At 46.3% G+C, this 16232-nt stretch overlaps 1 protein-coding gene across 1 annotated transcript in view; it reads right to left on the minus strand.

Annotated features, from left to right (window-relative positions):
* The window catches only part of lama1 (laminin, alpha 1), a gene marked incomplete at both ends in the record, with an annotated part of 45149 nt that overhangs the window by 25642 nt on the left and 3275 nt on the right, over window positions 1-16232 (minus strand). Inside the window, 19 exons of the mRNA XM_083777690.1 lie at window positions 1-72; window positions 766-893; window positions 1214-1324; window positions 1697-1808; window positions 1947-2167; window positions 2824-2925; window positions 3567-3728; window positions 3883-4029; window positions 5338-5483; window positions 5925-6024; window positions 6574-6752; window positions 7476-7593; window positions 7998-8087; window positions 8227-8406; window positions 9130-9320; window positions 9857-9908; window positions 10608-10732; window positions 11380-11547; window positions 15528-15534. The exon at window positions 1-72 is cut by the window's left edge and continues 15 nt beyond it. Coding sequence (XP_083633816.1) covers window positions 1-72; window positions 766-893; window positions 1214-1324; window positions 1697-1808; window positions 1947-2167; window positions 2824-2925; window positions 3567-3728; window positions 3883-4029; window positions 5338-5483; window positions 5925-6024; window positions 6574-6752; window positions 7476-7593; window positions 7998-8087; window positions 8227-8406; window positions 9130-9320; window positions 9857-9908; window positions 10608-10732; window positions 11380-11547; window positions 15528-15534 — 2411 coding nt within the window. The remainder of the gene's footprint in view (window positions 73-765; window positions 894-1213; window positions 1325-1696; window positions 1809-1946; window positions 2168-2823; window positions 2926-3566; window positions 3729-3882; window positions 4030-5337; window positions 5484-5924; window positions 6025-6573; window positions 6753-7475; window positions 7594-7997; window positions 8088-8226; window positions 8407-9129; window positions 9321-9856; window positions 9909-10607; window positions 10733-11379; window positions 11548-15527; window positions 15535-16232) is intronic.

Consider the following 16232-nt stretch of genomic DNA (forward strand, 5'->3'; position numbering starts at 1 on the left):
CCCGTGTAGCCCTCCTGACAGCGGTCACATGACATCTCCCCAGAATGCATCAGTACGCACGTCGGACTGAAACTTTATCGACAACACAAACACAAACAGGAGGGTTATGGACGGTGGTGGGAGATGTACTCTTACTACATAAAACTACGGTACAGTAGAAGTATTCCCAAATGTAATCGTCCACTTTACCATTGTTTTTTACCCAAAAAACCTTTTCTTTCAAAATCTTTAAAAGAGAGCAGAGCTACGAGCTCACAAGGTGTTGCCCTGCGACATTAATGGACTTGTTTCATGGCACACTTGTACGTTTTGTAATGATACGTTTTCCAATATTTTTGTGACAATGACTTCAAATAATTGGACTAAAAAGTAGGGCTGCACGATTATGAAATTATGACCGATATCCGATCTCAGAATATTTGCAGGGTCATTATGTGCCGATACCGATTCTGACCGATTCCGATATTATACAGAGGACCACAATGGAAACAAGGCCCTATAGGCCCAAAGCATGTTAATAAAGTATTCAATCAATCAATAAATAGCCTATACTCTTTACCAAGTGTCTGTTTTCACAACTGAATGACTACTGAATGAGATGAGTACACAAACTAAATGTAGATTTTTCATGCATCCCTACTATAAAGTACTATATTTGCCTGGAGTAGAAATATTGAAAAGAAACATGGAAAATGCTCAAATAAACTAAAAGTGTCCCAACAGCGTTCTCGAGTACAGTGTTTGAGTAATTAGGAGCGGACGTACTTGTTGGTGGCCACGGTGAGCGGACAGGCGCAGCGTTGACAGTCGGCCGGTGTTCCCTCGGCCGCGTCGCCATAGAAACCAGAAACACACGCTTCACAGTGACTTCCTGTTGTGTTGTGATCACAGCCCTGAAACGACACACACACACACACACACAAGGCGTATATATATATATATATATATGTGCAAAGGCTAAAATTTTGATTTATAATTTAGCATTTCATGTAGACGTAGCACTCTATAGTGTATATACTCATAGTTTCACAGTACAGATAATCTACTGTTTGGAAATATATTAGGTTCTTAGCTTGCTTATGATTCTTTGTATATGATGTATTGTTATTACTTACTGTAAATCGCTCTGGATTAAGAGCGTCTGCTAAATGCCTAAATTGTGTGTGTGTGTGTGTGTGTGTGTGTGTGTGTGTGTGTGTGTGTGTGTACTAACCTGACACACTCCGTTGATGTCACACTCACTGGCGTGTTCGTTGCACTCACACTGGACACATTTGCCTCCGTACAGGACCCCTCCCACACGGTAGAACCCTGGAATGCAAGACTACGCACGCACACACACACACACACACACACACACACACACACACACACACACACACACACACACACACACACACACACACACACACACACACACACACACACACACACACACACACACACACACACACACACGCACACGCACACACACACACCACACACACACACACACACACACATTTGTTTTTGTTTTGTTTTCAACCTGTTCTGGCTGACAAAAACATGGGACAGAAATAATGCCTATAATAGGTCCAAAAGGACTGTGATTCTGTGATTCTTGGCGTCTTTGCGTCAGCCTGGTGTGAACGCAGCATGCGTTGCGTAACGGCGGCCATTGTTCATGGCGGAGCATGGGGAGGCTCTTCTTTCTTACCTCACAGGAAGTGCCAGCGTATCCCCACGGACACTCGCACGTCTCCACGGCAACCGCCTGGACGCGGTTGGCACTGTTGTGGTCTGCTATGTCCAGAGACACTTTACTGAGACTGAGAGAGAGACAGACACGCAGAGAGAGAGAGAGAGAGAGACACACTTATAAGTATATATTGTATATTTAAACACCTTCGTGTCGTCATTTCAATAGTGCGTGCGTGAGTGCGTGCGTGTGTGCGTGCGCGCCTCACCGTAGCACCAGCGGGCCCGCGTTGAGGTGAACTTTGACCCTCAGCGAAGCGAGGTCGCTCAGCACCGACATCAGCACGTTGCGCGTGACGTGCGCGTCCCTGCCGCTGCGCGCGTCCAAGTGAACGAACGACCCGGGGGTCATCGCCATGGAGACGGAGACGGGCCGGCCCGAGGAGAGGAGCAGGGGGCTGGACGAGTGGCGGAGGGTTTTACCGTTACCCTGGGGAGGAGAGAGAGAGAGAGAGAGAGAGAGAGAGAGAGAGAGAGAGAGAGAGAGAGAGAGAGAGAGAGAGAGAGAGAGATTATTAGCTGTTTCTGTAGCTTTTACCAGCTCAGTGGACTTGTGGATTTAGTGTCCGAGGTCAGGGTTCAATCCCCTGGCCGGGCCACCATGCCAGAGACCATACAAATGGGTCTCGTTGCCTCCCTGCTGGGGCTTTAGTCCCCTGTGACAATGTGACATGCTATAGCGATGAGTTCAGGGTGCGCACTTCACCTCATGGCTGGGGGGGGAGGGGCGGCAGTGCCTCAGGGGGGTAGAGCGGCTGCTTGGGGGTACACTCCCCCGGTTCGATCCCTGTGGGCTCCCCCAGAGTTGGTGTCGAAGAAGTGTCCTTGAGCAAGACTCGGACAGCTTCTTCTGTCCGCGGCTGTCGGCCGTTTTCCGCTTAGGTGTGGAAACACTGTGTGTGTGTGTGCGTGTGTGCGTGCGTGTGTGCGTGCGTGCGTGCGTGCGTGTAAAAAAGGCGCTCTATGTAAAGCGCCTTTTGGATAAAGGCCAATATCTTCCTTTTCAAAGGCCCGGCCCATGACCTATATTTGGGATAGGACGTCCTATTCAAGCATGTTTTCCTGTGATCGGCTCTGTGTCCTTACCTCAATGATGATGTCACACTGGGCGGGGACAAAGTTGTCCTCGTTGTCCAATGGGATGTCGTGGAGCAGACTGAAGGTCAAATGTCCACCGTACGATAACAGCTGGAGACGGACAGACAGATAGTTTATAATTAACCTCAACTATTATTTAATCCAGCACTTTTCAACCGGTCCTTGAGAGGGTTCCAGCTAAACAATGGAAAGTTGGTAACCAAATGGACTCTTAAAGGTCTTTAACTCTTGAGAGCGTAAAATTAATACATTTTACGCTCTCAAGTATGTCAAAGAATTGTTATTTTTATCAATGTGCGCCTGTTATCTCTCCTATCCATGGTATACCACATCAATACAGCATGGAATTGTGGACAAGATCTTATCCGACACTGACAAAATATTGTTTAGTTTGGGGTCTTGAGAGGCTCTCATCACACGGTGGTCCGTGGCTCAACCCATTTTTGACGGGAACCTCTTTTGGTGTTAGCATTATGTTATGCTTTAGCTATTGAAAAATAGCAGATATACAAGCTCATAGCGCGCCACCGAGTAGTGCACTATGAGCTTGTAGGTCTGCTATTTTTGAAAAATGACTGACGACTGACATAGAAACATGGCTTTTTCAGAAAACTGTCAGGATGTAGAAGACATTTTTTGAATCTAATCTCAGGTCAAAATGCTGAATAATAAACAACGGGCCTCGATATGAAATGTGAACGAAACGCGACAAAAAGAAGACAACGACATACCCTGTTGCCGAGGAAGTTGTCCGACGCCGTCCACGACATCACGTGCTGGTAGGCGGGGCCAGGGGAGGAGCCGTTGCCCGGGAAGACCAGGTCGTTGCTCTCTGCGACGGGAGGGGCGGAGTCAACGTGAGCCGGGTAGAGCAAAGCTTCCCCGCCGACAATCTGAAACGAGACCAAAATCAACAAGACGGATGAGTGAGTGTGTGACTGTGTGTGTGTGTGTGTGTGTGTGTGTGTGTGTGTGTGTGTGTGTGTGTGTGTGTGTGTGTGTGTGTATGTGCGCTTGTGTGCATGCTCGTGTGTGTGTGCTAGTTACCTGTGACATGGACCAAGCGGAGCTCTCACACGTCAACAAGTCAGAGACTCCGAAACAGAAGCAGTCGCTGCAGCCCTCTGGGTTGGACGACTGGAGGTTGAAATGACCCGCTTTACACAGGTCACAATGAGAGCCCATCACATTGACCTGGAGAGGAGAGGAGAGGAGAGGAGAGGAGAGGAGAGGAGAGGAGAGGAGAGGAGAGGAGAGGAGAGGAGAGGAGAGGAGAGGAGAGGAGAGGAGAGGAGAGGAGAGGAGAGGAGAGGAGAGGAGAGGAGAGGAGAGGAGAGGAGAGGAGAGGAGAGGAGAGGAGAGGAGAGGAGGAGTTATAACAAAGTTGTGTTGTAGTTGCGTTGCAGGTGCACTAGGAGGCATTGTCACACGCACAGCAAGCCCCCAAGAATGGCTGGGTATATATCGTTGAAGTCGTCTCCCTACTGGTCAAAACTGGTACTGCAGGCCACGGTTACATTTATGAATGAATTGTGACGTAGACATACTGCAAGGACGCCGGCGAGGGGTCACTACGATAGGAGCCAACCAATCATATCAACGCTCGAGGGGTACTACCCGGAAGATTTCGTCGTTCTTCCGGGTCCTTCAAAACGCCACTGAGCAACTTCCATTGAAGTGAATAGTGGGGGGGGTGTTTTACCTTGCAGACACAGGGGGCACAGGGCTGTGTTGGTGTGTGAGTGTGTTACCTTGCAGACACAGGGGGCACAGGGCTGTGTTGGTGTGTGAGTGTGTTACCTTGCAGACACAGGGGGCACAGGGCTGTGTTGGTGTGTGAGTGTGTTACCTTGCAGACACAGGGGGCACAGGGCTGTGTTGGTGTGTGAGTGTGTTACCTTGCAGACACAGGGGGCACAGGGGTCCGTGTTGGTGTGTGAGTGTGTTACCTTGCAGACGCAGGGGGCACAGGTCTGTGTTGGTGTGTGAGTGTGTTACCTTGCAGACGCAGGGGGCACAGGGCTGTGTTGGTGTGTGAGTGTGTTACCTTGCAGACACAGGGGGCACAGGTCTGTGTTGGTGTGTGAGTGTGTTACCTTGCAGACGCAGGGGGCACAGGGGTCCGTGTTGGTGTGTGAGTGTGTTACCTTGCAGACGCAGGGGGCACAGGTCTGTGTTGGTGTGTGAGTGTGTTACCTTGCAGACGCAGGGGGCACAGGTCTGTGTTGGTGTGTGAGTGTGTTACCTTGCAGACACAGGGGGCACAGGTCTGTGTTGGTGTGTGAGTGTGTTACCTTGCAGACACAGGGGGCACAGGGCTGTGTTGGTGTGTGAGTGTGTTACCTTGCAGACGCAGGGGGTACCACAGGGCTCTGTGTTGGTGTGTGAGTGTGTTACCTTGCAGACGCAGGGAGTACCACAGGGCTCTGTGTTGGTGTGTGAGTGTGTTACCTTGCAGACGCAGGGGGCACAGGGCTCTGTGTTGGTGTGTGAGTGTGTTACCTTGCAGACGCAGGGGGCACAGGGGTCCGTGTTGAGGCTTCCAGACAGGTTACACAGGCAGGGAACGCACCGCGGGAAGTCTCTGTAGCCGAACGCGCAGCGGTCGCACTGCCGCCCCGCGAAGCCCTCGTGACACACGCACTGGCCTGCCGGGAGACCTACACGCACGCACGCGCGCACATACATACACACTCAGTTAGATTGATTTGTGGTTCAAGTCTGTATAAGTAAGAGGTTGTCATCGTGGAGTTAGTGTTGGTATCAAAATGTACTAGAAGTACTCATTATGCAGAATGTCTGCTTTCAAGTTTATGTACATTCAAATGTATACACATATTTTCAAATGGCCGAAATGTACACAGGGCTGAAGTGGTTAATGCATGTTTTGTTATAATAATCAACATCTTCAAAGTAACTAAATAAATGTAGCGGAAGTAGAAGTAAAAGTATTAGAAGTAAAAGTATTATAAATACTCCAGTAAAGTACAAATACCTCGAAATTGTGCTTAGGAACAGACTAGTACTTGAGTAAATATACATTGTAACTTCACATGCGATGTGATTTAAACGCGTAGAAGATAAATTACCATGCCGTGCGTATTCGTCATCCTTGATGCAGACGGAAGACTCGGAGCCTCTGAGGTCGCACTGGCAGTCCACACAGGGGAAGTCTGAATACAGAGAGACCTACAGACACACACGCGCACACACACACACATGCACACACACACACACAATTATGTTTCTGCAACTGTCAAATTGGTCTTTATACATCTATTCTAACTAATAGAATAACATTTTCGTGGCACTCAGCATGTCATCCTAGACATAATTTGGCCCTTGTGGGAAGACAAATTGGGGAACCCTGCTTAATGTCTGATTTAACATATAGTTGCTTGGTTTCTCCCGATAAATCATGATATATATAACCTATTTAAAAATAATATTGTTAATTAATATAACAAATTAGGCCTAATGGTCACCATTCAACTCCTTGGGTCCAAACGGTTGCAAGGAGTTAACTCTAAAACCGTCTCGACCCTTTGGTGTGGTTTGCGCCATTGAGTTCCATGCGTTGAATCACTAGGGTCAACGTGGGTCAACAAGACCTATCACACCGCTGGGACAACACTAAAACCGTCTTTTGGTGTGGTTAGAGGGGCTTTAGACTCACTCCGATCGATCAGTCGACTAATCGAGGTCAAGCCCCTATATATAATCTACGTCCTGCAGTACCTCTGATGGCCTGTAGTAGCCGTGTCTGCACGCCTCGCAGTTGACACCCGCCGTGTTCTGGCTGCAGTCCAGGCAGACTCCGCCCCCGCGCCGATGCCCGTGAGAGTCCACGCTCAGGCCCAGGTCGGCCACCGTGGCGTTGTACACACACTCCAGCGCTTTGTTGTGACAGTTACACTCTGACGCACGCACACACGCACACACACACACGCACACACACACGCACACAACAAGGACATGTTTAGACGAGAGCGTGTGGAAAATGTGGCGTTGTTTTGGGTGAATTACTCCTTTAATACATCTGAAGCACTTTTAAGGACAAAGGAAAAAGTCCATTCCTGCATCAAAAGTAATCAACAAACTATACTATAAAAACTAGTCAAACACAGCCAAATTGTCAAATCATATACAGTAAGCTGATAAGCTGAAAATAGCTGATCTATACAAACTCACACAGTGGGTGGATGTGGGGTCCCCCAGTTTAAACATGATTATTTTGGGGGGTCACGGCCTGAATAGGTTGAGAACCAGTGTAGTACGGTGCCACAGATAAAGACTTGGGACCTGGAATCTGGCTTTGACTGTAATATAGTCAAAGCCAGATTCCAGGTCTGTGCGCTTCTTTGAGGATATTATCCTCAAAGAAGCGCACGCACGCACGCACGCACGCACGCACGCACGCACGCACGCACGCACGCACGCACGCACGCACGCACGCACGCACGCACGCACACGCACGCACGCACACACACACACACACACACACACACACACACACACACACACACACACACACACACACACACACACACACACACACACACACACACAAAAACACACACACACACACACACACACACACACACACACACACACACACACACACACACACACAGACTTACTCTCACAAGTGTTGCCAACAGACAGGGTTCCTGGTTGCCACACCTCCTGGTGGTAACCGGGGCAACACTGATTGCAGCTCTCCCCACATGTGTTGTGTTCACACACACAGTTAAACTTCTGTTAACACAAAGAGAGAGGAAGAGAGTTAGACAGTATAAAGACACACTAAACACATAAAACACATAAACTTCTGTTTATACGGCAGATTCTGGTCGCAGTTAAAAAACAAATCATGCCTCGGGTGGTCCGCCATCCTCCCGGGATTGCTTTATCCGTGTGCTAAACTTCCGGGTTATAAGGCCTGGGGTAATTTTTGCCCCTTGAATGAGGCAGCTCACATTAAAATACCCTTTTTGGCACATGAATGGACAGAGACTGAAACTGTGAAATCGCGGCTGCCTGTGTTAAAGAGAGATGTTAGACATCGCATTGTGAAATGCTAGCATGCTGTGTGTAGTGTGTGTCTGTGTGCAGTATATCTAAGAGAAGAGAGTGTGTATGTGTGTGCGTGAGTGCGTTACCATGGTAACGGGGTCCAGTGGACAGCTCTGTGCGTGTCCGAAACAGATGCACATCCCCCCCACCGAGACGTCTTTGATGGAGTAGTAATACTGAGGAAAGGAACGCAATTCGTTACACACAAATTGCAGTAGTTAAGTAAAACAACTGAGTACTTTTTCCACCACTGATATACGGTTGGTATTAGTATTTTCTTCAACATCAACGAGGTCATGGGTCCGTCTCTCTCACCCTGCGCGTCACCAGCGGGTCCACCTCCGAGGTGTCGTGGTGGTTCAGGATCATGAGGTCGGCGTTGAGCGTTCGGATGCGCTGGAAGCGCAGGCGGATGAAGCGGGCCGACGTGAACTGCAGCAGCTCCGGGGTCAGCCGCTCGGCGCTGGGACGCCCGTTGATCAGAGACGTGTGTATCTGGAAAGATAGAGAGGCCATGAGTTAACCCATTCTGACCTGAGATCAGATTCATACGAGGTTTCCGCCAGACACACACTGGTCTGATTAACCCATTCTGACCTGAGATCAGATTCTAAAAATGTCACAGTCACTCTTCGATTTTTCAAAAATAGCAGACCTACAAGCTCGTATCGCGCCACTCGGTGGCGCGATACGAGCTTGTAGATCTGCTATTTTTAACATGATGCTGACACCAAAATGGGTGCCCGGTCAGAATGGGTTAACACATAATTACTGCCATGTGTTAATTGATTTATTATTAGCCACCGCCAGTGTTTTTCAGTGAAACCCTTATTTTGAAGGCCCATGGAGGTGAACCGGATGTAGGAAGGAAAAACAACGCTGTGTTGTGTGATGGACCATCATATTTTCTTTCACTCTGAAAATAATACATTTTGTAACCACGATCATCGGTTCTTTAGTTATGGGCCGTTGAACAAAGCTTGTTTTGGTAAAAGAATCCAAGATAAATGCATGTTTCTAAATGTGATAATGTGGAGGTGGACGGCAGGCAAAATCTAGAGCGCAATCTATCGTAAAAGACCACATGGCGGAGGTCTCCGTCATCGGCGGCGAAGAGTTGGATTAGGCTTGACGGAGGTCGCCGCCAAGGTCATGTGTTAATATGAGAGAGAGAGAGAGAGAGAGAGAGAGAGAGAGTGAAGCGCGGTGGCGGTATACCTCTCCGTGCTCCAGCGGGACCAGCCTGGAGTAGTAGCTGGTGCAGATGACCTCGTGGTCGCTCTTGTAGGTGGGCGGTCCGCGGCGCGGCGTGATGTTGTAGCGACTCAGACACTCGCTGTCGCTGATGGCGTAGTACTGCCAGGGGTCAAAGGTCACCCCGTCCTCCGAGCGCTCCAGAACCCAGTTACCTGGAAGACGAGGAAAATAATAATAATAATTATAATTATAGTAAAGTGGTGACCGTTACAGGAAGAGTTACGATTACAGATTTAAGTTGACGATTGTCACACAGATAATTTGCGATTAACGATTTAATTGTTGGGTTTGTTTTTTTGCATTGAACATTGGAGGAGATGTTAGAATTTGTATTTCTGTTTTTTTTTTAAGCGTAATCACAAATTGCACAGGGTAGATATATGACAAATATCTTAAAATATACAAAGAAATCAATCACTGACACATTCTGGACGGGAACCCCTTTTGGTGTTAGCATTATGTTATGCTTTAGCTATTGAAAAATAGCAGATCTAAAGCTCATAGCGCACCACCGAGTGGCGCGCTACGAGCTTGTAGGTCTGCTATTTTTGAAATATCGTGAAAATGTGCCGGAAATCTTAGAATATATATTCAGGCCTAAATGGGTTAAACATGTTTGTGGTGACAATTACCGTCTAACAGACAGTTACAGGAAGTGGTAACAGTTACAGGAAGTGATGGCAGTTACCTGGTCGTGGCGAGTTTGCAGCTTTGATGATGATATAGGCGATCTGAAAAAGCTGGTGGAAAAAAAGAGAGAGAATGATTCAACATTCTGACCAGTACAGTCTTCTACCATTGTACTGGGAGCTGACCAGTACAACCACGGTCTTCTGCTGTTTGTTGTACTGGGAGCTGACGAGTGCTGCAGTCACAGTCTTGTACCGTTGTACTGGGAGAGCTGACCAGTACAACCACAGCTGACCAGTATAACTTACTGGATCTTGTACTGGATCGACAATGTTCACTGTTTCCTAAATGTATTTGAATTTTGGGGGAACTTTTCAAAATGGCAGTACGACATTGGTATTACAACGAAAATGTACATTTGTGCTTTTAAATACTCGTATGTATGTTTAAATGCATGCACTTTTCAATAGTTGAGTTTTATTTATTTATATACGGTATATATATATTTTAGTCGAGTAATAATTCAGTTGACCAGGAGTATCGATACTTTGACTCAAGTAGTCTTTACATTTTTATCCCACGATTTTGTAACCCATTTTTTTCTTGATATGAAAAAAAGGTTGAAAACCACTGGAAAACCACACAGACTATCGTGTTCTTGCCAGTTATCGACATGCCTGATCAGATCTCCAGCACAGCTGGTCGCTGCATCGAACGGCCATCAACTTGTACTTGTTTCTCTCGGTTGCGTGTGTGCGCGCGTGTGCGTGCGTGTGTGGGTGTGTGTGTGTGTGTGTGTGCGTGCGTACCTGTCTGAGGTCCAGCGTGACCGTGACCCAGTGGAACTGCTGTCCGTTCTGGATGCTGGGGCTCTGCCACCAGTCGTTGGTGCCGTCGATGACGTTGCCGATTGGATGGCGCTCTGTGCCCGGCGCTGTAAGACCACGCCCACAAACACCACCATCATCATTTTAGGAATAGACCTGTGTTGCCATGTCCGCTTATATTATAAGCGACTTTGGGCTTGTTTTTCTGTAAAGTTGCTTGTAAATATTGGTAGTTGGTTTTTATTAAATTTTTTGGGGTCCTAATGTTTTATTTTATTTTCACGACAAGGACCCCCAAATTAATATAATTATATTTGTCTGCAGACCCCCATGTCTGAAAACATTTTATGCCATGGGCTATTTTCAGATAAATAAATGTATGCACATATTTAATGGTAAAGGATTAGCTTATTTTGGGGCTCGTTTTCATAGACCACGGTTGCTTGTTTCTCTCGCAAACACTGGAAGAGATGACACACATACAGACAGACAGACAGATAAGCGTTATTCATAGTCTGGATTTTCGGTGGTGGGGTGACCAGACCATCGAACTACAACATGACGTCACAGAGCCGCGGTGAAGAGCAAACCACCGCCTCAGGCCCCAGCCCTTCTCTCTGTTTTTACTCACCACCGCTCAACATTATTTCAGCTCCGGTGGTCACCTCACCACCGAAAATCCAGACTATGAATGAGCCTATATAGACAGACCGGACACTGGACAGATAGATAACCAGTTGGACGGATAGATTACCGGTGGAGTTGGCGTCGCAGATCCTGCACTGCAGGTTCTTCTGTTGGTAGCGGCGCTGGTGGACGTGCTCCACCAGCTTGCAGAACTCCTCGGGTCCGTTCTGACCGCACGACGCATTGCTGCTGATCTGCGCCTGGCTGGCCAGGTTCAATATGGCCGGGAACAAGCCTGGGGGGAGAGGGAGGGGAGAGAGAGAGAGAGTTGGTTACAATTTAAGAGTAGGAGTAAGAGTAAGCACTGACAATTCAATAAAAAAAAGATTCACCGTTTAACGGTTGGTATTAACAGGCTTCAAACTGCTTAACAGTTACGGGTCAACCATGGACATGAGGTTAATGTATTGTTTACATAGGCCTGTGACCCTACCTCCCCCCCCCCCACCCTATGGCAATGATTAGCATCTTTGAATTGCCTCCTGGAGATGTAAACACACACACACCTTAATTACTCTATCTATGTAATCAGCTGCGTGAATGCATGATAGCATCAACACACGAACACACACACACACACACACACACACACAGACACACACTCCAGGGGGTGTAAAGTCATGTGGATGTGTGATAAAGTGATGAGATGCAGGACAAAGAAAAACAGATAACACACTGAGGAGTTAATGAGTCTGTCTGTCTGTCTGTCTGTCTGTCTGTCTGTCTGTCTGTCTGTCTGTCTGCATGCGTATGTGTGCGTGCGTGCAAAAGGAAAGCTATCTGTCACATTGGAAAGAAGCAACACAAAAGCAGAGTAAACTAGAATGCTATCTGGCCCTGCAAAGAGAATACAGGTGGCAGAATAGCCGAGCATCGTGACCGACCAAAAACAAAGGAAAATCTTAACTAGGTACAGACTCAGTGAGCACAGACGTGCGATCGAGAAAGACCGTCATAGGCAGACCTGTCTCCCGAGAGAAGACAGACTATGCAGTATGCACCCACTGCACACATAAGGAAGTGGAAACTGAGCTACATTTCCTAACCATCCGTCCACTGTACCAAGACATCAGAGACATAATACTTCCCACAGATTGCAATCACCCACAGAGATTTTGAAAACATGACTAATGACAAAAAAACTCCCATATCTGCTATAGGCAAAGAACAACAATGTGCAAACACTACTGTGATAGGAGAAGACACAACCACCCTAAAGACTCACCATTGTGTGTGTTCCTGCACTATCTGCATCGAGTGATCTTGGTACGTTGATTTATTGGAGATTCTGACTTTCAAATGTACACTTCGTTTTGATTGTATTGTTCCACTTTGGCAATGTAAACATATGTTTTCTCGTGCCAATAAAGCCCTTTGTATTGAATTGTGTGTGTTTGACATAGATCGGCTGAGTGCATTTTTTAACATTTGAAAAAACTATTTGTCGCACAAAGCTTTAGTTTAGATCAAGCTAGCCTTGCCTACATGTCATGTATTTACTTACTTAATTACTTACTTAATTTTGACACTTGCTCGGGCAGTGTAAACGTATGTTTTCCCATGCCAATTATGCCCCTTTGAATTGAATTGTGTGCCCACTTAATGACGCCTCTGCTGTTTTACGTGCACGCATTGGTGCACACATTGGTGACAAATCCATCTTCACACCCCACAGGATGTATGCACACACACGCACAGACGCACACAAACTTAACCATGCACCAGAGGGGTTGTAGAGCAGATGGGGGGGTCGGGTCGTCTGTGGGGGGTTGTGTGTGTGTGTGTGTGTGTGTGTGTGTGTGTGTGTGAGGTGAATAACAAAAGGACCATAGAGGAATGGAATGTGTAGAATCACAACAAGTAGAACGTGTCTTTGTTATTCAGATTAACTCAACTCTCTCTCTCTCTGTCTCTCCCTCTCTCTCTTGAGAGCTTTATTGGCATGATAAAACACACATTTACATTGCCAAGGAAAGTCAAAAACTAAGAAATGCATGTAGGCTACAATAAAGTGAGCACAGAAATGTGTAAACACACGTCACAACATTGCAAATGAAGGAAAACTAGCATGATATAGCTAAACTAGCTTATCTCTCTCCCCCACTCTCTATCTCATTGAAGGAGCTTTATTGCCGTGAGAAAACCTCCCTCTTCTCCACACATGCAGTGAAATCCTCACCTTTAACGTAATTAGAAATGAAACCACACTCTGAAAAAAATGTAACCAAATGGACCCCCTTATGGGTCTGTGCCATCAGTTATAAATGGCTACATTAACACACACCAACATCATTGTTTAAAATTTTACACTTACTTTGGCAATTTGTAAATATACGTTTTCACATGCCAATAAAGTTCCTTATTAATGTTACTCCATGTTCCTATATCTCTTTGTTGACAAGGGGAACTCACGTAGACAATCGACAAAGCAAGTGAATTATATAGACAAACAAGAAACAACATAAGAAATGTATATTATGTACTCATGCATGCTATAGGCATGCTAAAGAAACGTGCAAACGAGCAATGTCACTCACCATGCAACTTTACAATCAAATTAAAACCAGGATAATGTCTTTGCTATTATGTGACCATTGGTAATTAATATGCACAATTAGCAGACACTCTTAGTCCAAGCGCCTTCCAGGCAGGGGACCCAGGCCCCTGGTCCATGCCTGGAGGTCGTTGCCCAGAGACGGGCGCTCTTGGCTGGGCAGAGGACCCACGGGATGTCCCCTGGCGAGTGTGAGTGTCTGTGCCGCTTGTATGTATGTATGTATGTGTGTATATATGTATTTAAAGATAGTTTTCAAATCTCTCTCTCTCTCAAAGGGGCATGGGAAAGATTGTCAAAGAGTCTCTCTCTCTCTCAGCAAAGTCATGAATATAAATTGAATGTGGCTCCTGTATTGACTCAGCTGTTCTCATTGACGTTAAAAAGAACAATCACATAAAAAACTACTAGAGCTGTTAACTCAATCAATAAACTGCACAGAGGGAGGAAGAGGGAAACAGATGTCTTACTAAAAGTACCAATAACACAAACTATAAATACTGTAGGGCTGTAGGCCTACTACTCTACAAATAAAAGACGTTATGTATTCAAAAACTCTACTTGGTCACTGTAAGAGTATTCAAAAATAATTGATGTCATCAGAATATACCTTCAGTGGCCTACTAAACATAAATGTAGAAGATGAATTTCACAATCATAATATTGGATTGTAATTAGTAGATCAATGTATAAATATCACTTTCATGTTGCAGCTGATTTTAGCCTGATATGTGCTGCTTCTCAAACTTTTCAGGCCCCAGACAAGCACTTGAAATTGTAGCATGCAGTTGTGGCAGTACATTGTGTTTGAAGTTCCAGGAAAATACTATAGCAGATCTACAAACTCGCAACACCTGAGGCGGTGATGTGGGCTTGAAGATCAGCTACTTTCAAAATGTTTGCCTCTTTCTTGTAGGCCTATTACAAATTTGACAATTATTAGGCCATTAACTAATTGTAGTGGAGGAAAATAAGTTGGAATATTTGCCTATGAGATATGGTGGGGCAGAAAGAAGTAAAGAATCAAACAATGGAAGAAGCAAAGTCAATGCATTCCTAATGATTAGGCCCTGCGCCACTGATGATGAACTGCATGGAATGAACTGCAGATGCAGAGAGATTAATTTAGAAACACACTAAATGCGTTTGAGAAATGTAAAAGACAAGATCGAGCTAGGTTTGATTTGTATATCTGCCCCGTATAACGGAGTCACCCCCTTGATCAAGAGTTAGACAATCATAGAGGTATAGAGCAGGCTATTGTATTTGATGTTCGATCGAGTATATGATTGCTTTCGAATATTAGGCTACGGCAAAAAGTCAGATAAAAAGCTAGCCCGAAAAGTCCTCGCTGGAGAAGAAATGCAGCAATGCTCGACAGTCACAACATTTTTTTTCAGCAAGCAGTGCACGCCAAAAGCATAACGGTTTACTTCATCAACTATAATAAACACTGGATGGATTTAAAACACGTGAACCACCCGCGGTATAGCTCTCCTCTCTCTACACACGCTGCAGTATAGCGTAGATGAGATCTGATTAATCCACCTCGATTATATCACAACGAGGCCTGACATATCGACCTCTGATCACCACGTGCATTGATCAATAAATATCTCAGTTTATCATTATTATTATTGATGCGTTTGAGCCTGTATTACCTCGTTGCTGAGCGCACACGCGCGCCGTGCAGAGCACGCTCGCCAGGAGCGCGCCTCGCAGAAGTAGGAGCATCACTTCTCTGTGGGAATATTGACCAGTATTATGAAATAAACAGCCTATACTGGTCTAGACTGTAACTGCCAACTGGAACAATGCGACTGGATCCAGTGGGAGCTGACGGCAGTGACGGTAGACTGGATGAACTTAACTCTCTCTGATTCATTCATTCGGCTCTAAAACTTTTGTTTCAACAACACCCCCCCTGCCGGTTGGGTCGTACCATGTGGGAGGGGGGGTAGGGGGTTGTACTTGTTAATGGACCACTCTCATTCATCCTGTAGTGACACACGCGCACGCAGGCAGGCGCGCGCGCGCACACACACACCACTCCTTCAAGCTTTGCAACTTTCCAAGCATGGTTGACTGAGTCAACTGTGTGTGTGTGTGTGTGTGTGTGTGTGTGTGTGTGTGTGTGTGTGTGTGTGTGTGTGTGTGTGTGTGTGTGTGTGTGTGTGTGTGTGTGTGTGTGTGTGTGTGTGTGTGTGTGTGTGTGTGCGTGCGTGCGTGCGTGTGTGTGTGTTGAATGAGTCTTTTTTTTAGCTCCATCTGGGGGTGAACGTTAGTAACTACACTCAGACTGGGTCTGCAATGTTGAACTTGACAAGCATCAGTGAAAATCCTCTTGTGCAGGTTCTCAAACATAA

Source organism: Protomyctophum parallelum (assembly GCF_964188405.1).
Source record: "Protomyctophum parallelum genome assembly, chromosome: 12".
In the NCBI taxonomy this organism is placed as follows: domain Eukaryota; kingdom Metazoa; phylum Chordata; class Actinopteri; order Myctophiformes; family Myctophidae; genus Protomyctophum; species Protomyctophum parallelum.